Genomic DNA, 26,127 nt, shown 5'->3' with positions numbered 1-26,127 from the left:
CTGAGGCCTCTCTGGTGCATGCTTGTATTTCTGACTGCTTAAGTTTATTGAGAGTGGCAGATATTCCTTGAATCTTCTATTTGAAGAAGACATTTGAAGTGATAGGCTTAAAAAATGTGTACGATAATCTGACTATCACGAAGTCAAAAGTTGTAGTACGAGAAAACATTTTAACCTATTATTCTAATATCAGATTCAGGAAAGCCCAAATAATGCCTGCATTAGTTAGATATGTCCCTCTGTCAACATCTGAGGGCATGGAACCTTATTTATACTGGGTGACGAATCCTTTCCCTCGTCGGTTTCGCTCTCTTCTCAGGTTCTTCATGATTCATGTGGTTGTAGCCTTTCCTACCCAATTTTGCTGGTCACGCGATTTACCAACTTGCAGTTGTGACCGATGTTCGGTGCAAAATACAAATCACTTTTTGCTTTTTTGCTCTTTATATGAAGTACCAAGGCGGAGTTTTTATTACCTGTATTGCAGAAAGCAAAAATTAGAGCCCATCAGGACGGCTTACGCTAACTACAGAGGTTGGGGAATGAAGAGATTTGTTGAGCAATGTCGTCTTTCCTAAGAAAATCAATAGCTCTGAGAAAGAGATACGAATTTGTACCCCAGGGTTACTATTAGAGGGGACATAAATTCAGGAGGCAATCACACAGTGCATATATTTCCCCCTTGGTATGTAAACCAAAGATAAAGAAAGTATTTTTAGATTTTTCATGGTGATATCTTAATGATTGGTTATTATAGTAGATCTGTCTTGCATGTTCTTAATTAATAATTATATGTATTGGTTTGTTATATATATGCTGTTTTTACTGAGAAAATTGTGATTTTTTTTACTGTTTACTTTTATGGATTTTTACATTCCGAATAAAGGTTTATAAGACTGTATTGGGGCTGTAGGTCAAGCACAAAATTTAAATCTTTAAGATTCATGTTTATACACTCATGCATACACCACCTCCAGTGGCCTATGCTTCCCTCAGAGCTACCACAGCTGATCTACTTCCTCCCCATGGGAGTTATGGGAATGGAGCATTATGGGAATAGAACACGTAGAATGCAGTAGAAGAGCTATTGTTACTCTACGTATTTAAGTCATTATCTTAACTGGACAATCTCTCAATCTGTACCATGTTGGTGAGTTGACAATAAGCATATAAGACAAAGAAATTAGCCCGCGGGTACACACCGCAGCACCAAACCAAAGAACTTTACTCAGCTATATAAAATGCTATAAAAGGGCAAACAATCGCATCAATAAGCATTACAGTATTGCACACATTTAAGAATACTGAAATAAGAAAAGCATAAAATACATTAAAAGTTACGCTACTCAAACCGTGCTAATATCAGACATTTCAACGTAAACACAAACAATGAAAACATCTACATAGAGTTATTTTACAACACATACATACACATCGACTTTTAATGTATTTACCATGTACATGGCATACAATAACACTTATTTAAATTTCAATGCTACATTTTTTTTTAAATGAGATTCATTTAAGTTCGAATCAGAGCAGAGCTGAATTTCAAAAAGAAAATTAACAATTCTGCTCAGTCACAGCTGGCAGCATTCTATGTAAGCCTTTTGTCGATGCTTTCACATTCAGAAAGCTGACTGGGTACGGATGGATTCAAGATTCAACACTGCCGCCTGGTGGATTTGTTTTTTGAACAGTTTAGATATTTGATGTAAAGCTGACCCATTGAATGTATTTAATAATAAAAAAAACAATTCACTTCCACTTTTACGTAAGTTTTTACTAATTACATTACTACACACTCCTTTGCCCTATTTTACACTAATCATTCCAAAAATATGGATCGCAAACATGAAAGAATTCCAAATTTATATTTGAAAAATATTCTAATTTGAATAATACCAACCTTCGGATCCTATATCACTTTAAAATCCCATACTAAAATAGAAAGTAATCTGAATAAAGAAGGCGTTCTATTTTAAGTACTTTTTACCAAACTAAATTACTTCCGACCCCTTGCCCTATTTTACTTTTCTAACCGGTTCCTAAAATCAGGAACGCAAAGATGTCACTTCACATACTCCAAATTACAACGCATTGTTGAAAATGTGATGGAAATGCAAGTCTATGTAAATGACATGCAATTAAGAAAAAAAGCAGTGTCAATGTAAGTCGATATAAAGGATTTATTGTAAATGTAATACACCGTAATATAAAACGATGTAGGTTTTTTGTAAAACGTTAATCTAGATATTTACTGCTGAGATAACTGCATTAATTATAATGAATTAATCCATGCATAAATAATGCAAAAAGAAAGCCAGTTTCATAACAAATGTTTATGATCAAACAGCTGTGATAAATGCAATAGAGCGTGCTTGCATCTGACAATCCAACTGCTTTAAGCAACATGATTTAAAAAAAAAAAATGTTAAAAAAATGATTTGTAAAATCTTTAACAAAATAAAGTGCAAAAGAGAAGCCTCATCACTTTGACAACAGATGGATTCTGAGTTCTGTTGCCCCTTGGAACAAGAAAGGGTGCAGCAAAATGAGCCCAAAAACTTAAGCGACAAATGTGGCTTCTTTCCCATGAATGATTAACTCCAGGCGGAAGGAGTTCTGCAACAAAATGTACTCCAACTGAAGATCTAAGAAGCTCAGAAACCAGGTGTGGGTTGATACAATTTTTAAGAAAGTGCTACCAATCCTGTTTTTAGTTAATTTAATGATGTTCTCGTGGTTAAGGAAGGGTCATCAAGAGAACATATTTCTCTTCGCAAAATTCTCTGTACGGCACTAGTAACCAACCAATTCTTTACTCAACTGATCCCTCAGTTCGGACCCTTACGTTTCATGTATTGCTGCCACTGATGATTAATTGTACAGCTCTATGTATGAACAAGGTTCTAACATGAAAGAATTCAGATAAGCCAAGAGGACATACTGTCTTCTTCCCTAATTCTCTTCTCATCACTTTTATACTAATCATTCTTCCATGTTGCCTACCCATACCTCTTGCAATCTTGATTACAGGTAGTGTGTGAATGAAACAAATCGGGAGAGAATCTCTGGATCAATGCAAAAGATCTATTAGTCATCCTTTCTGATGGCCAGACTTAAGTAATCTGTAAAACCAAAATTATGTCTAAGTTGTACTTTACCACAGATTTTTGAAAAACCACAAGAAAGAACAACGTTAAAGAAAATAATCATAGCCTTATTTTAATATGCATCGTTAGTGAGGACATCTGCACAATGAAAAGCTAAAACAAAAAGGCTATATACAATAAGCTGTAAGACCAGGGGCAAGGCTCGACCAGAGAACAAATCCATTGCTTACAGCACATCGGTCCTGGCTAAAGAATGTGCCCGCAGGCACGGTTGCAAGAGGCAAACACAAGACCTGGCATTTTGCCTAACCCAAGAGTCTGTTGGGCATAACCAGTGGTCTCAGGAAAATAGATCACATGGTGCATGGCTTCGTTTTCCCAAAACCACTGGCCTCTTAGGGTTGGGAATCTGCATTTAGGTTCTGGCACATGGATTGGTGTAAAACTGTGAAATCCATGCACAGCACTGTGTCTGTACAGCCAAAATTGGAGCCGAGTGGACTCTGATGTACTGGTGCCCTAAACAGCTAGAGAGATGCCATAATAATGTATTACATTTATTTCTGTATAATATATTGGCATATACAATGTTACTCTAATCAATGTCTATTACCTGCTGTTAGATATTTTTCTTTAGCTCGTGCTCTTTCATCTGCATCAAAATACCACACTGTTATTGCGTACCTAAATACAAAATACAAATATTACTGCAATTCTGCTGTTTGTGGCAAACAATTCTTTTAATATACTGTAGAGTTCAACTACTCATTCAGACAACAACATTTACATTTTCATTGAATTTCCTAGAGTTCTAGGTGCTGTGTAATTGCCGCTTGTGGCGGATGAAGAATTTGGCACTTACTCTCACGGTTGCATGCTACATTGACCTTTACAGAGAAATGGTACCAGAGTGGGAGAAATTCGGACTAAATCCTAGCAAGGAGCACCCAAGCTGTTTGCTCCACAGTCACCAAGGATCATTTCAGAGGGGTGGGGTGGGTGGGGGGGAGGAATGGAGTCCTCACCACAAAGCTACTTGATCGATCCAATATCACTGTGCTGACATATATATCAAAGGCAGAAAAGTAAAATGCAATCATTATGCATCTAGGTCAGACAAATACTTTGCATCTCCTATTTAATAAAGAAAAAGTTCAGGGCAAGTAAAGACTAAGAACCAAATATAAACAAAAAAAGCCTTAAAAACCTAACAGAAAATGGCCAGTTCACATTTGTAAAACATGAAATACAAGGATCCTATATTTGTACCCATGCCTGTCCAGATCATGAAACAGAAAAGAAACGTTCTTAAGGAAACTTCCAAGAAAGCTGCAGAGAAGGCCGGGTTTAAACTAACTTTCACATCATACAAAACAAACCTTAACCATGTGCCCAGTGCAGGGCACATTTTAAATTAACTATCTGTCTTCTAAACTTTATACTGCACTGGTTTGCGTTTGAAAATTGACCACCCCAAGCCACCAAATACTAGGTTGTAGTGCACACTGTTAATTAAAGCTTACTCATTTCATACATAGGGATGGAACATGTATTCAGAAAGCGAATTCCAGAGAGGTCTTGATACTTTTTTACACTAGGGTTTTCAAACATTTCATATTTAAACATCTTAATTTGAACTGTAAGCAGTTATTGGATATTACTCCACAGATTACTCTGTTGAGAATTTTAAACTTTGGCAATACCAAACTTGTAAACAGTAACCCGTATTTGGAGGAAAGGGAAGGATATTGCTAGGTCATCTGTTCTTTTTACTAATGCTATTATGATTAGATTGAGAAATTCCTCTGTTAGGACAGTCGCACAAGACGTTATCAGCACTTTCACAAATTGAGTGGGGGCCCCAGAATCAATATCGAACAATACGTCCACTTTATTTGCCAAGAACAACATCCGTTCAACCATGAATTTTGAATTAACAGACTAGAACTCTCACAGAGTACTCTTAAATTATCCCCGATGGCGAAGATAGCCTTAACTAAAATGGTGATCCTCCCGAGATGTGTCTATGCCCGACAGGGCACAATGTATGGGATACCCCGAAAAGTGTTCAAGGAACGTGACCCACTATTGCTTAACGTCCTCTGGGTAGGTGCTAGATGCAGGGTCAGCCTTGAAGTGCTTAAAAGGGAATGGAGTGGGGCTGGCATGGAGCTCCCCGACCTAGAACTATATTACTTTGTGGCCCATTTACAACATGCGCTTCACTGGTTGGAAAGAGAGCCGAAGCGGAAGAGGTCCCTGTCTTAGGGTACTCACAATTGTTACCAGCTGGAGGAATTAAAGTTAAGGCACTGCTCGTCCTGAGGCTTGACGATTTCTGATACATCAGATGGGGAGCCTATGGGAAACGGTTTCTCGTCAGATAGTGAGACACAGCCCTTATGCTACAGACCTTGGCATTTGAATCTTGCACCCATTTATCCAAAGAGACTTATATTGTGGTGGGCCACTGGCATAAGGGGTAAGCTTGTCACAGTCTGATTTATACCCAGAAGGGTGCTTCATAACCATGCAGGATGGGATTGACATGTTCGGACTGGGACGTGGCCAGTTTCTTGATCACACCAAAATTGCTCCAATGGCCAGACAGATGTGGCCTTTGTTTCCAGATGCAGTTGATCCCCTCCCTTACAGTGGTAACCATGTGAACATGGCAGGCAGGTGCCAACTCATAACCAATCTACACAGGGCCCTCCGCACCAACAGACTGACATCTCTACCGGTGCAGGAGAAGTGGCGAGACATGCGATTACCCTATTGCACAGACGCAATGGGGTAAGATCCATGAGGGAGTTCGTAGAGTATCCAAATGTGCACGCTTCAAACAAATCCAATACAACATAGCGCACATGACCTAACTTTCTCCCAGATGTCATTTGCCCTGACAGAGACCCCCATTGCCCCCGCGTGGAGCAACTGCGGCAGACTTTATTCACCTCCTCTGGTACTGCCCATGGGCGATCCTGTTCTGGGACAAGCTACTTGCCTGTATTCAGCGTCCCACCGGGTGGGCAACACCAATACAACCCCTTAAGTACCTGCTTGGCCTACTCCCTGAGAACCCAAAAAAGACTCTTAACAGATGATATACAATCCTGGGACTCAAAGTGGCAGACGCTTGATGACACTATTTAAATGTTTGCGGGCCCAACAATAATCATGTCTCTTGTTGAAATTTACATTATTGGTTCTGTGACCATACATGAGGACCATGAAGCGATTTTTGCAAGTATTGTTGATTGCTTGTTACGCAGTTCCAGATATATACTATCACATTCTACCAATGTTATGTACTTGATTGCGGTCTTTACAAAATGATAGATATTAAACTCACGGAGGCAAGAAGTTTCATGTATGCTCTCTAGGCAAACTGAAACTATAGTCTAAAAACATAATGAGTGAAACATCCTAAAACTGTCATCAGCAAACAACCTAAAGCAGAAACCACCAACAACTGACACTGCCGGTGGCTGGTCATGACCATGGCTATAATGACCTATGTTTTACTTGAGCGGCAAATAACCTAGGAGTTCAACTCAAATTAAGCATTCTCCTGGAACTTTGTTACCAGAAATCTAAACAGGCAGGTGATGGTAGTCGGGAGGGATAGGAAGTTATGTTGACACTCAACATTTTAGGCGTGTCTCTGGGTTGTAGGCTTTGCAGTTGTGAATGTGGTTTACCGTTTCCTTCGTTCAATTCAAATAAAAGATATGATACATACAAAATATGAGTTAGTCGTATTTAATTAAGGAGACTGCAACAAGTGATCTTCATGTCTGCTTCAACACCCTCCCATGTTACACATTCTTAGCAATTCTAGTGGGTCCGTAAGGATACTTTCTTTCCTAGGAAAATAGGCACAAAATGATTTAAGCACCAACTACCAAGTTTACACAAAACTTATGCTGAGAGCTGGCATTAGGGGGCATGCAAAATGAGTGCTATCCTTTTTTTGTGTTTTTTTAAACGCCTCTAATTTCTTGCAAAGCACTACACTGAATGTACTCCCAGAGGGCTGCTTGCTGTAAAATGTGATATGCTCGTTGTATCATGCTCTAAAAGCTGATAACTGGGTTTAATACTTACATTCCTCCTGTTGCACAGAAAAAGGTTTAAAACCATTTTTCTACTAGAATGAATCAATCATGTTACACAATACATACATCCTTTAGTACTAGTGGTCGATTTTAGCGCCAGATGTTGCAGAGTCCCAATTAGACCCGCTACAATTGAATCAGATGTGTAATATGGCTTTTGTTCTCCTCTGGTACAAAATGATATCTAACAAAAGAGGGTTTCGTCGACTAGACTGGCCGGTACGACTGGGCCCCAATCTCAGTATTGTCTGCTGGGGACTTGATATTGAAAGAAAATTATATTTTGTGCAATATCATCATGGGTACAGCACATTGCTTTATTAAGTCCACAAGGATGTGCAGATAGGATAAAAATCACAAGAACATGCCAGCGATACTTTTCTCCAGTTGTAGATTTTTTTTTTTTTAAATCATAACGGATGCTCAATGCTCAGGAGTGCAATGATCCGCTTTACACGTTATAGGTCTGAAATAAAATTCATCTTTCATTCTGTAATTGTTTGTGCACCTCCAATGCAATGATTCCTGCTTCTTGGAAAAGTAGTCTGATCTTGGCTAATTATAAAAAACAATTATCTTAACATGCTCACCGAATGATGGTCTTATTAAATTGAGCATGTAAACCTTTAGTAAAATACTTTCCACCTTAAAGACTGGGTGTTACCAAGTGTCTTAACCAGGAGCAGCAGTCAGGTATCACTGATGATTGACAACCTACCGACGCAACATGTGACACCAGATCAATATTGGCACTGATCATATTTTTTTTTAATGTGGGTGAAAGCTGGAGCAAGCTGCGTCACTGGATAGTCATGCATATGCATGGAGTGTAAATAAAAGATGAGCCATGCCAGAGTGGCCTTTCTTCCAATAACCCTCAAACATGGCTCCTGTCTGGAAATAACTACTAAGATTTTCGAGTTTTCTCACCAACCAGCTGATTAATAGGTTTTGGCTGGGCATAGGAAGTTTAACTTCTTGCCTGAATGGCATGGTGCAATCACACTAGGCTTTGTACAACAGGGTATTATGTTTCTTTTTCGTTGCCGGCCCTTTCTGCGCACTAGACAAGCGACTGAATGGCAACCTAATAGTGCGTCATTTGACCCACCAAAAAATACCAAAAAAAATACCCATATGACTTTAGTGTTTATGTGCCTCCTGCCATGAAGACTTGAGAAAAGTGTTTCTCATTGTGCAGAAGTGTGAGCTTTCCAAGTCAGCGATGTTAAATTAAATATATGTGCAATCATATCTTTCGGAACAATTATATGTCAAGGAATACTACTAATACCTGTATTTCTATTTAACAATCAAGATGCTGCCATTATTGGTGAGGTGAAATATAACAGTGCCAGTAAGGACAGCCTTCTCTTATCTAATGATTCAGTTATATTTTGAGGGAGTCTCGAATATGTAATCATGTGAGACGTCTAACATTATGATGGTCTACTTTGGCACTTAATTCTATTGAAAATGTTTGATCTTTACCAGTTTTACTTTTGAAAAAACGATTAACAATTATCACTTTGCAAGTAGGGACAATTTTGGACAAAATTTATCAAAGGGTAATACATCAGTGAATAAGAGTGCTGTACCTAAACTTTTCAGACTCAAAAGCGCTGGGGTTTCCTTCTGGTGGTTTATTTCATACCCTTAATCAAAGTTACTTTTGTTTAGCTAAAATTTGCAACGGGTTAGGGATGAAGTATTTAACTATTATTAGCATGCTGTGGGTTCAAATATGTATATGAACTTGTTTTAGTTTACCTAAAAACATTTGTTACTTAGTCTTCTTTTGGAAAAATCAAATTTTTCCATGGGTTTTGTTATTAGTTTCTACTGAAGGTTACAAAAAGCAACAAATGCCAAGTTTCACCACAGACATCTACTATTTCAATCTGAAGAAGGGTGCTTTATCTTTTTGGGGCATGCTAAAAGTTAATCACATGCCATCATCTTGAAGTGGATTGATATTCAATTTTGAGGACTCATGATAAATCTTTGTTTGTGCAGTTTACATCAAGAGTCAGAGGATCCATCAACTTGTTAGACCTCACAGCGTATGGGTGGGTCTTCCCCCAAACTTTTTGTCTCCCTCCTTCATTTTTTGCCGACCTCGTTTTATGTTGGTCTTTGGACTCTAGCACTGGTTAGCAGTAGTAAAGTCCACAAAGGGTGTGTGCCTTCTCCTTTAAATATGGTGAAATTGGCTTATATCCAATTGGCACATTTAATTTACTTTTAAGTCCTTGGTAAAGCGGTAATACATGTACCCCTGCCTGTAAATTAAATGTTATTAGGAGGTCCTGCAGCATTGATTGTGCCACCCACTTAAGTAGCCTTTTAAACATCTCAGGATTGCCATTGCAGCCTGTGTGTGCAGTTTAAACTGCCAATTTAACCTGCCAAAACAAACGTTTTACCAAGTCAAAACCTTCCTTTTTAATACATACAAGTCACCCCTAGGATAAACTCTAAACAGCTCGGAGGGCATGATACAGTGTTTCTAGAAAAAACTAGACATGTACTATTAACTTGTACATATCCTGGTAGTGAAAAACTCTTAGATCTGCTTTTCACAACTGCCAGGCCTACCTCTTCCATAGGATAACACTGAAATAACGTATTACATATAATAAGTTTAACCTTTCAATTGGGAGCTGTTAGGAATGTTGTGTTTGGTTTCTAAAGAATTTTAATTTAAGGCCACTGTAACTGTAAAGTCAGATTTTAAGTCACAATTCTGGATCTGACACATTTGGAAAGTAGGCATTTTCTTGTCCCAGCTATTTGGTGCCTTGCTGCCTGTATTCTGGGTCACAAGACTAAGTGTAGCTGGCAGTTGGTCTTCAAGTATTGCTCCCAGACAGTGAAACAATGGGACGTAGGTGTTGGCAGGGCGGGCCCTCACAGACTTGATGAAGAGGAGGAGCTGTCACCTGCCACACTTGCACATCACAAAGGCTCTTCCTGGGCACACTCACAAAGGTTCAACACTAGTCTACTGTGACTCCAGACAATCTGGGTTCAGGACAAGAAAGCAGCAAATTCCAAGCACCTTGGGGGGGGGGGAACCCCCGGAACCTGAACCTACTTCCAATGAGTCACCAGGTACACACATTGGACCCACAGACCAAACACTTATGTTCTGCTCTGCTAAAAGGGCTTCTACTCTGCTGCCTGAGTGAAGGAATGGACCTGCATCTTGAACCCACGACCACCAGAGTGACCAGCCTCTCATCAACAGCATCCTCAAAACAGACGTAGGACTGCGCATCACAGGATCCTTGTTACTGCTGCTGTAAGGCCCATCCTCGATCAGGGATCTCGTACTGCTCCGCACCCAGAATTTAAAGTTACTCTTGTTCAGCAGGCCTAGCTTGGCCCCAGTATCATTCCGCCCTCCATCGCAGTCACCCTGAACTTGTGACTTGGTCCCGGTCCAGCATGACTGGGTAACTACAGTTGGCGCTTTGTACTTACAAATACTACCGCCACTTAAATTTTCAAAATTGCATATTGCAGGTTCTAGTGAATGGATTTTTGTCGCTTTGGTCTCAAATAATGTATTAAATATTACTCTATTTTTCTTAACTGGTGTGGTATTTTTGTTGTGTTTTCAGTTATTACTGTTTGAATTGTTGCATAATTACTTTACATGATGCCTTTAAGTTAAGCCTGACTGCTTTGTGTTAAGCTACTAGAGGGTTAAGCACAGACTAATCTGGGGTTTCCCTGTATTTCACCCTGAAAGAGATTGTGGTTCCTGCTTGAGTAGGGTTTCACCCCCCAAAACCAGTAACCCAATGTCCAACACATGACATCTAAGTTCTGTGACAGCACTTTTAGATTTGTGCTCTTTATGATATTCCTAATCAGTAAACACCACAGAATGCTTTGAAAATTATATTATATATATATATATATATATATATATATATATATATATATATATATATATATATATATATATATATATATATATAAAAATGTCACTTACCCAGTGTATATCTGTTCGTGGCATGTTGCGCTGCAGATTCACATGCTGTGAACTGTTCCTGACATCTAGTGTTGGGCTCGGAGTGTTACAAGTTGTTTTTCTTCGAAAAAAGTATTTTCGAGTCACGGGACCGAATGACTCCTCCCTTTCGGCTCCATTGCTCATGGGCATCAACTCCATCTTAGATTGTTTTCCCCGCATAGGGTGAGGTAGGAGTGGTAGATTGAGGATTCTAAAGATGCTCATGCAATAGAATAGACATGTATGTACATAGTTTGTTTTAAAGGAATGTTTATTTACATATATAAAAATTTTTATGAAACTTAAAACGGCTACAGGCTCCCGGGGAGGAGGGAAGGCGCATGTGAATCTGCAGTGCAACATGCCACGAACAGATGTACACTGGGTAAGTGACATTTTCCGTTCAATGGCATGTGTAGCTGCAGATACACATGCTGTGCATAGACTACAAAGCAGTAATCCGCCCCAAAGCGGTGGTTCAGCCTGTAGGAGTTGAAGTAGTTTGAAATAATGTTCTTAGTACAGCCTGTCCTACTGTGGCTTGTTGGGTTGCTAACACATCTACACAGTAATGTTTGGTAAACGTATGAGGTGTAGACCAAGTGGCTGCCCTACAAATCTCGGTCATTGGTATGTTACCTAGAAAGGCCATTATTGCTCCTTTCTTTCTAGTGGAGTGAGCCTTTGGTGTAATGAGTAACTCTCTTTTAGCTTTAAGGTAACAGGTCTGTATGCATTTAACTGTCCATCTGGCTATAGGGTTACCAGCATGGGGTTTTTGGAAAGCAATGAACAATTGCTTAGTTTTTCGAAATGATTTTGTTCTGTCTATGTAATACATTAGTGCTCTCTATGTCTAATGTATGGAGTGCTCTTTCTGCTATAGAGTCTGGCTGTGGGAAAAAGACTGGGAGCTCTACAGTTTGGTTTAGTTGAAACGGTGAAATTACTTTTGGCAGAAATTTTGGATTTGTGCTGAGAACCACCTTATGTTTGTGTACTTGTATAAATGGTTCTTCGATAGTGAACGCCTGTATTTCGCTAACTCTTTGTAGTGAAGTGATGGCTATTAGAAATGCTACCTTCCAAGTCAAGAATTGGATTTGGCAAGAATGCATGGGTTCAAAAGGTGGGCCCATGAGTCGTGTAAGTACAATATTAAGATTCCACGAGGGTACTGGTGGGGTCCTTGGAGGTATGATCCTTTTTAGTCCTTCCATAAAGGCTTTAATAGCTGGGATTCTAAAAAGTGACTTTGTATGTTTAATCTGCAGGTAAGCAGAGATTGCAGTGAGATGAACTTTGATGGAAGAAAAAGCGAGATTTGCTTTTTGTAGGTGTAGTAAGTAACTCACAATGTTTTGTATGGAGGCCTCTAATGATGTGATTTGGTTTGCTTGGCAGTAGAAAACAAACCTTTTCCATTTATTAGCATAACAATGCCTTGTTGTAGGTTTCCTTGCCTGTTTAATGACTTCCTTACACTCATTTGAAAGGTTTAGACAGCCAAATTCTAAGACTTCAGGAGCCAGATTGCTAGGTTGAGGGATGCTGGATTGGGGTGTCTGATCTGTTGTTTGTGTTGTGTTAACAGATCTGGTCTGTTTGGAAGTTTCATGTGAGGTACTATTGAGAAGTCCAACAGTGTGCTGTACCACGGTTGGCGAGCCCACGTTGGTGCTATGAGTATTAGTTTGACTTTGTTTTGACTCAGTTTGTTGACTAGGAAAGGAATGAGTGGGAGAGGGGGAAAAGTGTAAGCAAATATCCCTGACCAATTGATCCATAGAGCATTTCCCTTGGACTGAGGGTGTGGGTACCTGGATGCGAAGTTTTGGCATTTTGCGTTTTGTTGCAAACAGATCTATGTCTGGTGTCCCCCAGCTGTAGAAGTAATCCTGTAGAATCTGGGGATGTGTCTCCCACTCATGGGTTTGCTGGTGATCTCGACTGAGATTGTCGGCTACCTGATTGTGAATACCTGGTATATATTGAGCTATCAGGCGAATGTTGTTGTGAATTGCCCAATGCCAAATGTTTTGTGCTAGGAGGCATAGTTGTGACAAGTGTGTCCCCCCGTTTGTTTAGATAGTACATTGTTGTCATATTGTCTGTTTTGACAAGAATGTGTTTCTGGACTAGAAGGGGTTGAAAAGCTTTTAGTGCAAGGGAGACTGCTAGTAGTTCTAAGTGATTTATGTGTAGTCGTTTTTGTTGATTGTCCCATTGTCCTTGTATATTGTGATTGTTGAGGTGTGCTCCCCACCCAATCATGGAAGCATCTGTTATGATAATGGCGTGAGGCACCGGGTCTTGAAATGGCCGCCCTTTGTTTAAATTTACAGGGTTCACCATTGAAGCGAAAAGTGTGTTTGGCAGTCTATCAACACTAGATCCTGAAGTTGACCCTGTGCCTGCGTCCATTGTTTTGCTAGGCACTGTAGTAGGGTCCGCATATGTAGCCGTGCGTTTGGGACAATAGCAATGCATGAGGACATCATGCCTAGTAGTTTCATGACAAATCTGACTGTGTACTGGTGATTTGGTTGTATGTTTGAGACCATAGCTTGCAGCAATTGAACTCTCTGTGGGCCTGGAGTGGCAATTGCTCTTTGTGTGTTGAGTGTTGCTCCCAAGTATTGTAGTTGAGATGGATGCAAGTGAGATTTTTGGTAATTTATAGAAAAACCTAGTTAGTGTAGGGTATCTATTACATATTGCGTGTGATTTTGACACCGGTGTTGAGTGTTGGCTTTTATTAGCCAATCGTCGAGATATGGGAATACATGCATGTGATGTCTCCTTATATGAGCTGCTACTACAGAAAGGCATTTTGTAAATACTCTGGGCGCTGTTATCCCGAAGAGCAGTACCTTGAATTGGTAATGTTTGCCCTATATGACAAATCTGAGGTATTTCCAGTGAGATGGATGGATGGGTATATGGAAATACGCATCTTTTAGAACCAGTGTTGTCATGTATTCTCCATGTTTTAGTAAGGGAACTACATCTTGTAGCTTGGCCATGTGGAAATGTTCTGATTTGATGAAGAGGTTTAATGTCCTGAGATCTAAAATTGGTCTTAGTGTTTTGTCTTTTTTGGGAATAAGGAAATATAGGGAATAAACCCCTGTTCCTTTTTGGTGGTGAGGTACTAGTTCTATGGCTTGATTTGTGAATTGTGCTTGTACCTCTATTTGTAGCAGGTCTAGATGTTGTGCCAACAGTTTGTGCCCTCTTGGGGGAACATCTGGAGGGAAATGTGTGAACTCTATGCCGTAACCATGTTGGATAATTGATAGAACCCATGTGTCCGTGGTTATGTCTCTATAATGTTGGTGGTAGTGTGTTAATCTTCCCCCTACTGGTGATGTGTGTTGGGGAAGTGTGACATTGAAGTCACTGTTTGTTACCAGGGGTCTGCTTGGTAGGCTGAAACTTTCCCCTTGATCTTGGGAATGGTCCCCTGAATGAACCACGAAACCCCCCCTCTCTGGTATTGGGACTGATAGGAGGGTTTTGCTTGAGAGGTGGATACCTCTGAGGGTTACTGTCTAAAACCTCCCTTAAATTGCGGCTTTCTAAAATGTCCCCCTATACTGGGAAGAGTAGAGCGCACCCATGGCTTTGGCCGTGTCAGTGTCCTCCTTAATTTTTTCGATGGCGGTGTCCACCTCCGGCCCAAATAGTTGCTGCTGGTTAAACGGCATGTTTAATACTGCCTGCTATATTTCAGGTTTGAATCCTGAACTTCGTAGCCAAGCATGTCTCCTGATTGTGACTGCCATGTTTACAGTTCTTGCGGCGGTGTCAGCGGAGTCCAGTGCCAAATGGATCTGGTTGTTGGAGATGGCTTGTCCTTCCTCAACCACCTGTTGAGCCCGTTTCTGATATTCCTTCGGTAGATGCTGAATGATATAATTCATTTCATCCCAGTGGGCTCGGTCGTAACGGGCGAGGAGGGCCTGTGAATTCGCAATACGCCACTGGTTGGCAGCTTGTGACACCACTCTCTTCCCCGCTGCGTCAAACTTGCGGCTTTCTTTATCAGGAGGTGGTGCATCCCCTAACGATTGAGAGTTTGCACGTTTCCTTGTGGCCCCAACCACTAGAGTCCGGAGGGAGCTGCTGTGTAATGAGGGGGGGTGGTTTGTACTTTTTTCCCCCACTCGCGGTGTGATGGCTCCTCCTTTGACCGGCTCTTGAAAGACTTGTTGTGCATGCTTAAGCATGCCTGGTAGCATAGGCAAGCTTTGATATGACGCATGCGTGGACGCCAGGGTATTGAATGGTTCCGAGTGCACAGTGACATTATGGAATGTTGTAGCTCCTGCCAGGACTTGTGTATAGGAGTTGCTGTCCTCTGGAGGAGATGGCTTTGAGGGGTAGCACTCAGGGCTATTGTCTGAAACAAGGGGGGGGGGTCGTAAGGGTCCCAGGGATCTACATCGTCCTGTGGTTGCACAGTATGTGTGGGTGACTGTGCAGTTGGCATGCCAAATGGCGACCCTGTTCTTTGTGGCGAATGTAGTGGCGACATTTCTGGCGAGAAATGTGGAGTTGGTGACTTCTTTCTAGCCACTTTTGCTCTTGGCTGATCAGTTTCAGTCTCTGCCTGTGTATGAAAAGCCAGTTTCCTCGTAAATTTGAGAGGAGGGATAGTTCAAATTTTTCCCGTATCCTTCTGGATTTGCAATCTTGGTTGACTTTGATCAAACTCTTCCACATCCAGCTCCTCTTCAAACCTGTGCCTCTCTTTCAGTTGTTTGGAGAGCCCATGTTCTTCTGTATAAGAGGCCTTTTTCGGCTCCGAAGTCGGCTTTCTCGGCACCGAAATACCCATGGTAATGGTTGGCCTCCGCTCCGAAAGGCTCTTTCGAGGCTTAGTGGTTTCGACCAGTCGATGGCGACTTTTTTCGACGCCGGTTTCTCGACTCGCGTCGGAAGACTTCGGCACGATTTTGGCCTACTTCAGTGCCGAAGATGTTGCTTGGACACTGCTTTTTTTGTGGGTTGAGCCAGGGCCTTCAGGCAGTGGCGTCCCAGAGGCCTTTTGCTTTTTTGGCTGACTTTGGGGTTGGGTCGGGGTAGGCGTATTCACTTTTTGGCCAGCTGTCGGCAGTCGGTCTCCGTCTGAGTCATCCTATTCCGATCCCTGGATGGAGATAGCAATCTCCTCCTCCTTGACGTCGAGGTGTTGCGACGATTTCGACGCCATCTGTAAGCGCCTCGTCCTCCGATCTCTCAATGTCTTTTTCGACCGAAAGGCCGCGCAGGCCTCGCAGGTATCCACTCTGTGCTCCGGTGACAGACACAGATTACAGACCCGATGCTTATCTGTATAAGGCTACTTGGCGTGGCACGTCGGACAGAAACAGTAGGGGGTCCGGTTCATAAGGCTTCAACAACGGGTGTGGTCGGGCCGACCAGGCCTTGGCTGGGCGCCGAAGCCCCGAAGAGCCGCCGAAGCAGTTGTTTCGTCGGTGCTGATGTATCGATAGAAGCTCGTTCCCGAACGCAACAATAGCGATGGATTTTCGATGATTTTAATACTTTCCTGATTCGAATCGTGGAGCGAAGAGGAACATGTCCGAACCCGATGGCGGAAAGAAAACAAACCAAGATGGAGTCGATGCCCATGCGCAATGGAGCCGAAAGTGAGGAGTCACTCGGTCCCGTGACTCGGAAAGACTTCTTCGAAGAAAAACAACTTGTAACACTCCGAGCGCAACACCAGATGGCAGGAACAGTGCACAGCATGTGTATCTGCAGCTACACATGCCATCGAACGCACATATATGGAAAATGTCACTTAACCAGTGTACATCTGTTCGTGGCATTAGTCGCTGCAGTTTCACATGCTGTGCACATCCCGCCATCTGGTGTTGGGCTCTGAGTGTTACAAGTTGTTTTTCTTCGAAGTCTTTTCGAGTCACGAGACCGAGGGACTCCTCCCATTTCGACTCCATTGCGCATGGGCGTCGACGCCATCTTAGATTGTTTTCCCCGCAGAGGGTGAGGTAGGAGTTGTATATGCTAGTAATAGTGCCCATGCAATGGCGTGAATGCGTATGTACATAATGAACTTTAAAGTAATATATTTACAAATGTACAAATGTTTAAGATCTACTTCTAAACGGCTACAGGCTCCCGGGGAGGCGCATGTGAATCTGCAGCGACTAATGCCACGAACAGATGTACACTGGGTAAGTGACATTTTCCGTTCGATGGCATGTGTAGCTGCAGATACACATGCTGTGCATAGACTAATAAGCAGTAATCTCCCCAAAAGCGGTGGCTTAGCATGTAGGAGTTGAAGTAGTTTGAAATAATGTTCTTAGTACAGCTTGACCTACTGTTGCCTGTTGAGCAGTTAACACATCTACACAGTAGTGCTTGGTAAATGTATGAGGCGTAGACCATGTTGCTGCTTTACATATTTTGTTTATTGGAATATTTCCTAGAAAGGCCATGGTAGCACCTTTCTTTCTGGTTGAGTGTGCCTTTGGCGTAATAGGCAGTTCTCTTTTAGCTTTACGATAGCAGGTTTGAATGCACTTAACTATCCATCTAGCAATGCCTTGTTTTGAAATTGGATTTCCTGTATGAGGTTTTTGAAAGGCAATAAATAGTTGTTTTGTCTTTCGAATTAGTTTTGTTCTTTCAATGTAGTACATTAGTGCTCTTTTGATGTCTAATGTATGTAGTGCTCTTTCAGCTACAGAATCTGGCTGTGGGAAGAACACTGGTATTTCTACCGTTTGATTCAAGTGGAACGGTGAGATTACTTTTGGTAAAAATTTAGGATTTGTTCGTAGAACAACTTTATTTTTGTGTATTTGAATAAATGGTTCTTGAATGGTAAATGCTTGAATTTCACTCACTCTTCTTAGAGATGTGATGGCAATTAAAAATGCAACCTTCCACGTTAAGTATTGCATTTCACAAGAGTGCATGGGCTCAAAAGGTGGACCCATGAGTCGTGTTAAGACAATGTTGAGGTTCCATGAAGGAACTGGTGGTGTCCTTGGTGGTATAATTCTCTTTAGGTCTTCCATAAACTCTTTTATGACTGGTATCCTAAATAATGAAGTTGAGTGCGTAATTTGCAGGTAAGCTGAAATTGCAGTAAGATGTATTTTTATGGAAGAGAAAGCTAGTTTTGCTTTTTGCAAATGTAGTAAGTATCCTACTATATCTTTTGTAGATGCGTGTAAGGGTTGAATTTGATTATTATGGCAGTAATAAACAAATCTTTTCCACTTATTTGCATAGCAGTGTCTAGTGGTAGGCTTCCTAGCCTGTTTTATGACCTCAATACATTATTGTGTGAGGTCTAAGTGTCCGAATTCTATGATTTCAGGAGCCAAATTGCTAGAATCAGAGATGCTGGATTTGGATGTCTGATCTGTTGTTTGTGTTGTGTTAACAGATCTGGTCTGTTTGGTAGTTTGACATGAGGTACTACTGACCGGTCTAGTAGTGTTGTGTACCAAGGTTGCCTTGCCCATGTTGGTGCTATTAGTATGAGTTTGAGTTTGTTTTGACTCAACTTGTTTACTAGATATGGAAGGAGTGGGAGAGGGGGGAAAAGCGTACGCAAATATCCCTGACCAGTTCATCCATAGCGCATTGCCCTGAGACTGATGTTGTGGGTACCTGGATGCGAAGTTTTGGCATTTTGAGTTTTCCTTTGTTGCAAATAGATCTATTTGTGGTGTTCCCCAAATTTGGAAGTAAGTGTTCAGTATTTGGGGGTGAATCTCCCATTCGTGGATCTGTTGGTGATCCCGAGAGAGATTGTCTGCTAACTGATTCTGAATTCCTGGAATAAATTGTGCTATTAGGCGAATGTGGTTGTGAATCGCCCAATGCCATATTTTCTGTGTTAGGAGACACAACTGTGTTGAGTGTGTCCCTCCTTGTTTGTTTAGGTAATACATTGTTGTCATGTTGTCTGTTTTGACAAGAATGTATTTGTGGGTTATCATGGGTTGAAATGCTTTTAGCGCTAGAAATACCGCTAACAGTTCTAGGTGATTTATGTGAAACTGTTTTTGCTGTATGTCCCATTGTCCTTGGATGCTGTGTTGATTGAGGTGTGCTCCCCACCCTGTCATGGAAGCATCTGTTGTTATCACGTATTGTGGCACTGGGTCTTGGAAAGGCCGCCCTTGGTTTAAATTTATACTGTTCCACCATTGAAGCGAGATGTATGTTTGGCGGTCTATCAACACCAGATCTAGAAGTTGACCCTGTGCTTGTGACCATTGTGATGCTAGGCACTGTTGTAAGGGCCGCATGTGTAACCTTGCATTTGGGACAATGGCTATGCATGAGGACATCATGCCTAGTAGTTTCATTATCATTTTGACTTGTACTCTTTGTTTTGGATACAAGGCCTGTATTACATTGTGAAATGTTTGTACTCTTTGTGGACTTGGAGTAGCAATCCCTTTTACTGTGTTGATTGTTGCTCCTAAGTATTGCTGTGTTTGACACGGCTGCAGGTGTGACTTTGCATAGTTGATTGAGAAACCTAGTTTGTGTAGGATTTCTATGACATATTTTGTGTGTTTTGAACACCGTTTTAGCGTATTGGTTTTGATTAACCAATTGTCTAGGTATGGGAACACATGTATTTGCTGCCTTCGGATATGTGCAGCTACTACTGCCAGGCACTTTGTAAAAACTCTTGGCGCAGTTGTTATTCCGAATGGCAACACTTTGAATTGGTAATGTATCCCTTGGAACACAAACCTTAGGTACTTTGTGTGAGGGATGTATTGGTATATGGAAATATGCATCCTTTAGGTCTAGTGTTGTCATGTAGTCTTGTTGTTTGAGCAGTGGGATTACGTCTTGTAGAGTAACCATGTGAAAGTGGTCTGATTTGATGTAGGTGTTTAATGTTCTGAGATCTAGTATAGGTCTCAGGCTCTTGTCTTTTTTGGGTATCAGGAAGTACAGTGAGTAAATTCCTGTGTTTAATTGTTCTTTTGGTACTAATTCTATTGCTTCTTTTTGTAGCAATGCCTGAACTTCTAGTCCTAGAAGATCTATATGTTGTTTTGACATACTGTGTGTTTTCGGTGGGACGTTTGGAGGGAGTTTGAGAAATTCTATGCAATAACCATGCTGGATAATTGCTAAGACCCAAGTGTCTGTTGTTATTTCCTCCCAATGTTTGTAAAACTTGGTTAGTCTCCCCCCCACAGGTGTTATGTGTTGGGGATTTGTGACCTTGAAGTCACTGTTTGTTTTGAGGAGTTTTGGGACTTTGGAACTTTCCTCTGTTTCTTTGAAACTGTCCTCCTCTATATTGTCCCCGAAAACCTCCCCGCTGATACTGGCTCTGGTAAGTGGGCTTTGTTTGTGAGGTTGTGGCCTCTGTGGTCTGCCCTCGAAACCCCACTCGACATTGTGTCTTTCAAAATGTGCCTCTGCTCTGCGGGGAGTAGAGTGCGCCCATGGCTTTGGCAGTGTCAGTGTCTTTTTTACGTTTTTCTATTGCAGTGTCCACCTCCGGCCCAAACAACTGCTGTCCGTTGAATTGCATATTCAGCACAGCTTGCTGTATCTCTGGTTTAAATCCTGATGTACGCAGCCATGCATGTCTCCTTATAGTTACTGCTGTGTTGACAGTTCTAGCAGCTGTGTCTGCAGCATCCATTGCTGATCGAATTTGATTATTGGAGATATTTTGTCCCTCTTCTACCACTTGCTGCGCTCTTTTTTGGAACTCCTTTGGTAAATGTTCAATAAGGTGTTGCATCTCATCCCAATGGGCCCTATCATATCTGGCTAACAAAGCTTGCGAATTTGCAATACGCCACTGGTTTGCTGCCTGTGCCGCCACCCTTTTGCCTGCTGCGTCAAATTTTCTACTCTCTTTATCTGGAGGTGGCGCGTCTCCTGAAGTATGAGAGTTGGCTCTTTTGCGCGCTGCTCCAACTACAACAGAGTCTGGTGATAGCTGCTGTGTGATGTACACTGGGTCTGTTGGTGGCGGTTTATATTTTTTTTATCTACTCTTGGAGTAATGGCTCTCCCTTTGACCAGCTCCTCAAACACTTGTTTGGAGTGTTTTAGCATTCCGGGCAACATCGGCAGACTTTGATATTGACTGTGCGTAGACGACAGTGTATTAAAAAGGAAGTCGTCTTCAATGGGTTCTGAGTGAAGGCTGACATTGTGAAATGCTGCTGCTCTTGATACCACTTGAACGTAGACTGTACTATCCTCTGGTGGCGACGGTCTCGCTGGATAGCATTGAGGACTATTATCTGACACTGGTGCGTCGTAAAGGTCCCATGCGTCAGGGTCATCTTGACTCATCCCCGTATGAGTTGGGGATTGCATCATTGGTGGAGTGGCTACCGGTGATGGTTGTGGAGAGTGATGTGGGGATGGTGGTGGTGTTACTTGTTTAGCCACTTTTGCTTGTGGCTGTTTGTCCTTGTCTTGGAAGGCAAGTTTTCGTTTCATTCTAATTGGAGGAAGAGTGCTGATCTTCCTTGTATCTTTTTGAATAAAGAGCCGCCTTTGCGTGTGATCTGGCTCTATTGTCTCTAATTCTTGTTCAAATCTGTGTGTCTTCATTTGTGAGGACAGTCCTTGTTCCTCTGAATAGGAACTTATTTTCGGTTCGGAAGCCGGATGTTTCGGTACCGAAACCTTTTCGGCTGCTTTTTTCGGCTCCGACGAAATCTTTTTTACTTTCGGCGTAGTGCCCTCTCGGTGCCGACCCATTTCGGTGCCGCTGTCTTGATGCTGAATCTTTTCGGAAACACTCTCTCGGGCCCGAGATTGCTGTGTGCCTGTATCTCGACCGGAGTCGGATGACTTCAACACCAGCTCGCCCTTTTTCGGTGCCGATGGACGGTCACCTATTTTTCAGGTTAAGCCATGGCCTATTGGCGGTGGCGTCCCCTGGGCTTTAGCAGTCTTTTTGTGAGTTCTTTGTTTCGACGTCTTACTCACGGTTTTCGGCATTTCTTCGGGATCGATCTCCTCCGAGTCCGAATCCTGGATGGAGAATGTTTCTTCCTCCTCCTCGAAACGCCCTTGTCCTGTCGGCGCCGACGCCATTTGCAGTCTTCTTGCTCTTCGGTCCCTGAGTGTCTTCCTGGACCGAAACGCTCGACAGGCCTCACAAGTATCCTCCTTGTGTTCTGGTGACAAACACAAGTTACAGACCAGGTGTTGATCTGTATATGGATACTTGTTATGGCATTTTGGACAGAAGCGGAATGGGGTCCGTTCCATCAGCCTTGAAGAGACACGTGGCCGGGCCGACCAGGCCCCGACGGGGATCGAAAAAAAAACGAAGGGCCACCGGAGCTCTTCTTAATTCGGTGTCGATCTGTTGTAACTAACCCGATACCTAAAGCAAACAATACCGACGATTTTTCCGAGATTCTAACTAACTTTCCGACCCGAAACACGGAGCGAAAAGGAACACGTCCGAACCCGATGGCGGAAAAAAAACAATCTAAGATGGAGTCGACGCCCATGCGCAATGGAGTCGAAATGGGAGGAGTCCCTCGGTCTCGTGACTCGAAAAGACTTCTTCGAAAAAAAACAACTTGTAACACTCCGAGCCCAACACCAGATGGCGGGATGTGCACAGCATGTGTATCTGCAGCTACACATGCCATCGAACACACACACACACATATATATATATATATATACATACACATACTCAAACAACTGTTGTAAATATTTAGTTTTAGATATATTAGGTGAACATTTGGTTGAACCTTGGGAATCTGCAGAAACAAGCGTTGACAAAGTCAAAGGTGTGGCTTAGGCATGTCAATGCATATAAACACAGGATTGGCAAATGCAGTTTTACATGTGTTAAATACAAAACTGTTTATCACATTAAAGTCTGTTCTATTCATTCTGCCAATTCTACAGAATGTGTTGCAATAGATGGATTTCTGTATAGAATGCAAATAGGAAATGAAAACCTGAATGAGACAAATAGTGTGATGATTGGGTGCATTTTTCAGAAGTAAAATAGTGCTTTTCAATGGAAGAACCTTCTGGCAGGTGGGAAGAGTTGCCCAACAGCTAGCAGCATGAGAGACATTTTCTATGGCAAAAGCTAAGGCCCAGTCGTTTGCATAGAGCAGGCATGCCACTCACCAATTACTACTTGTGTCAGACATGCTTCTCAGTTGCCATCTGGACCTCTGCAATCCAAGGTTTCCCCCACCTGATTGGATCTCTAATTTGGGTGGTTCCCCCCCTCTGTCCCACTGACTGCGTGCCCCCTAGCCAGGTTCTTCAGCTCCTTCTGCTTTGAGATCGCCTTCAGCCATTTTGTCAGCAGCATACTATTCTGCCTGCAGACACCACATCCCTACAATACCACACGTCTAGTTAGGATCTTTGCGATTGGTGAATGTTCCACACTACTCCCACATGAACAAGGAAATAAAAGTATCCAGCAGGCCACAAGTGTGCCTTTGACGCATCATGGCTGAGAAAGGCAAAACTAGGGAAAATAACAGTATTTCTTTGATTTTTAACTGGCCAGTGCAGATATCAGAAAATACCCGCTCCTCTACTGTGCAATAACAACAATCCCAAGAGCCACCGTCACAATTTTAGAAGGGCTATCTTACAAACTGAGGTAAAAAGTGGGCCAATCACAGGCACCGTGAGAGTGGTCACTAGCATAATTGGAGAGAGGCCATGCATAATAAATAGGGAACAACTATTCAGATGATTCTGGGTCTAACAGCACACATTTGGCACAACTAACGAGTGTGTTAGCGTGTAGCTCGATAATTTAATTAATATTGATGGAAGTCTCTGGAACATTTGGGCTGCACACCAGTGTACCAAAGCATATGCTAGTTTTAACAGTAAACACATAAAAGGTGATGGGAGGATGCTTTGAATAAGTCTAACAACTGCAATTGCATGGGGTCGCATTCTAATCCATTTTTGTTTTGCCTATCATGCCACCTCTGATTTGACCCAGCCATAAGCAAATTAATCTTGGCCCTGGTCCAACAGAACAGTCCAGCTCGAACTGCCAAGCCAGGTCCTCTCTGAACCAGAACACAAGAAACTGGTTTTGCCCTGATTTGGGCTCTTCAGTTGGATCTTGCTTGGCTTCAGTGACAAAGTAAGCAACAGACCTTTAATGGGCACACCTTGGGTCACTTGGATGGTACGTAAAACACACAAAAGATGACAGGAGGTTGCTTGCATTAACTCTAACCATTGACAATCACTCGGGCATCATTCCCACCCATCGTTCTTTTGCCCACCACGTCACCTCATGTTAGATCCAGCCATATGCAAATCAGTCTTGAACTTACTCCAAAAGGAAAAGTCCAGCATGAACTCAGGTATACATTTCCAGAAGCACAGAAGAGGGAAGAACCCATCAATCTTAAAAGTGGACTACACAAATATGGATTTTGACGTCCTTCCACAAGCATAACTTAGGATATAAAAGATAGACCATGCCAGATTCTTGGAGCCTGGCAGGAGAAAGCCTGTTTTTAGTTTTTGTGGGATTTGCAGAAATTGGCAACAGTAGTTCTTTGCATTTCTTTTAACTTCTTTGTTTTGTGATAGGGGGGTGGAATCTTTCATAAGCTTTCTTTCAGAAATGTCATTAAAACATATATGTTTCAGTCCATACTTTTGATTAAAAAGGCTATAAAATGGAAGACTTTGGACATCTTTGGTTTCCAGTACAATTTGGCAATGAAGCTCTTGGTTTCCACTAAGTTACTTTATCAAAGTGAAGAGAAAGTTTAACAGCACAAGTCCCAAGGTTTACTGACAACCACGATATTCGCTAGGTATAAGACTTCGGGCCTGATTACAACTTCGGAGGAAGGTGTTAATCCGTCCCAAATGTGACGGATATACCACCAGTCGTATTACGAGTCCATTATATCCTATGGAACTCATAATACGGTTGGTGGTATATCCGTCACATTTGGGACGGATTAACACCTCCTCCAAAGTGGTAATCAGGCCCTAAATCTTTGAACATGGCTACAGCACAAACCTCTCGATATGTGGAAGCTCGGTGGTGACAAACACACTGTGACCCGTTACTGATTCGCAGAAAGCTGTACACTGTAATGATGACAGACTTTAGATTTAGTGTTTATACTTCAGGTAGATTTGCTATTTATTTAATAAATCTTCATTTACTGGGCAAGAGCATGACTGACTTGAAAAAAGAAAAGCAGGAGTATTATGGTTTTAGCTTTGCAAAAGCTACACAATGGGTCTACAATATTCTTATAGCTAGACACCATTAATACAACATGGTATGCAAATGAGACAATCAACATTTTCTCATCTGTCACACTCTTCTTAAGCAAAAATTTTGTAGTCACATAACTTAAATCATACCTTGTTGCAAATGCTGGCTGAACTTCATGAGGGTTCCGTCGGTCAGACCAGAAAAACAGCAGTCTGTCAAATTTGGGTTCAATGTCTGCAAACTGTGACTTGCCTTCAGGGAAGATTCTCAAAATACCTCCATTAACCTACACACACACACAAAAAATAAAATCAAAATGCTTCAATAAATACAATAAACAAAAGCTAAACCTGCTCAGAATGCTTCCATCAGGTGGAGAAGAGGACTCACTAAAGTTAAAGTGGTGTTCAAATAAGTACAATATGACATTAACATTAATATGATGACATTATGACATTAACTTATACGGGGAAATACCAAAGTGGCTTCGACAGGCATGTGTTGTGGAATACCTGGATTTCACAGCAGTGAGTTATATATTGAGAAGATCTTTGGCACATCAAAGCACTGACTGGCATTTGAATGTGGGAGTGAGGAAGGTACAAAGGGGGAGTC

General features: G+C 41.8%; 1 protein-coding gene across 1 annotated transcript in view; it reads right to left on the bottom strand.

Annotated features, from left to right (window-relative positions):
* EGLN1 (egl-9 family hypoxia inducible factor 1) overlaps nucleotides 1-26,127 on the bottom strand; it is a 167,687-nt gene that overhangs the window by 49,644 nt on the left and 91,916 nt on the right. The window contains exons 3-4 of the mRNA XM_069234990.1: nucleotides 25,662-25,798; nucleotides 3,730-3,800 (exon numbers count right to left, since the gene is read on the bottom strand). Of these exons, the coding sequence (XP_069091091.1) occupies nucleotides 3,730-3,800; nucleotides 25,662-25,798 (208 nt within the window). The remainder of the gene's footprint in view (nucleotides 1-3,729; nucleotides 3,801-25,661; nucleotides 25,799-26,127) is intronic.

Source organism: Pleurodeles waltl, chromosome 5 (genome assembly GCF_031143425.1).
Source record: "Pleurodeles waltl isolate 20211129_DDA chromosome 5, aPleWal1.hap1.20221129, whole genome shotgun sequence".
Taxonomy (NCBI): domain Eukaryota; kingdom Metazoa; phylum Chordata; class Amphibia; order Caudata; family Salamandridae; genus Pleurodeles; species Pleurodeles waltl.
The sequence above is the reverse complement of the archived record's forward strand: the minus strand, read 5'-3'. Positions and strand labels throughout refer to the sequence as shown.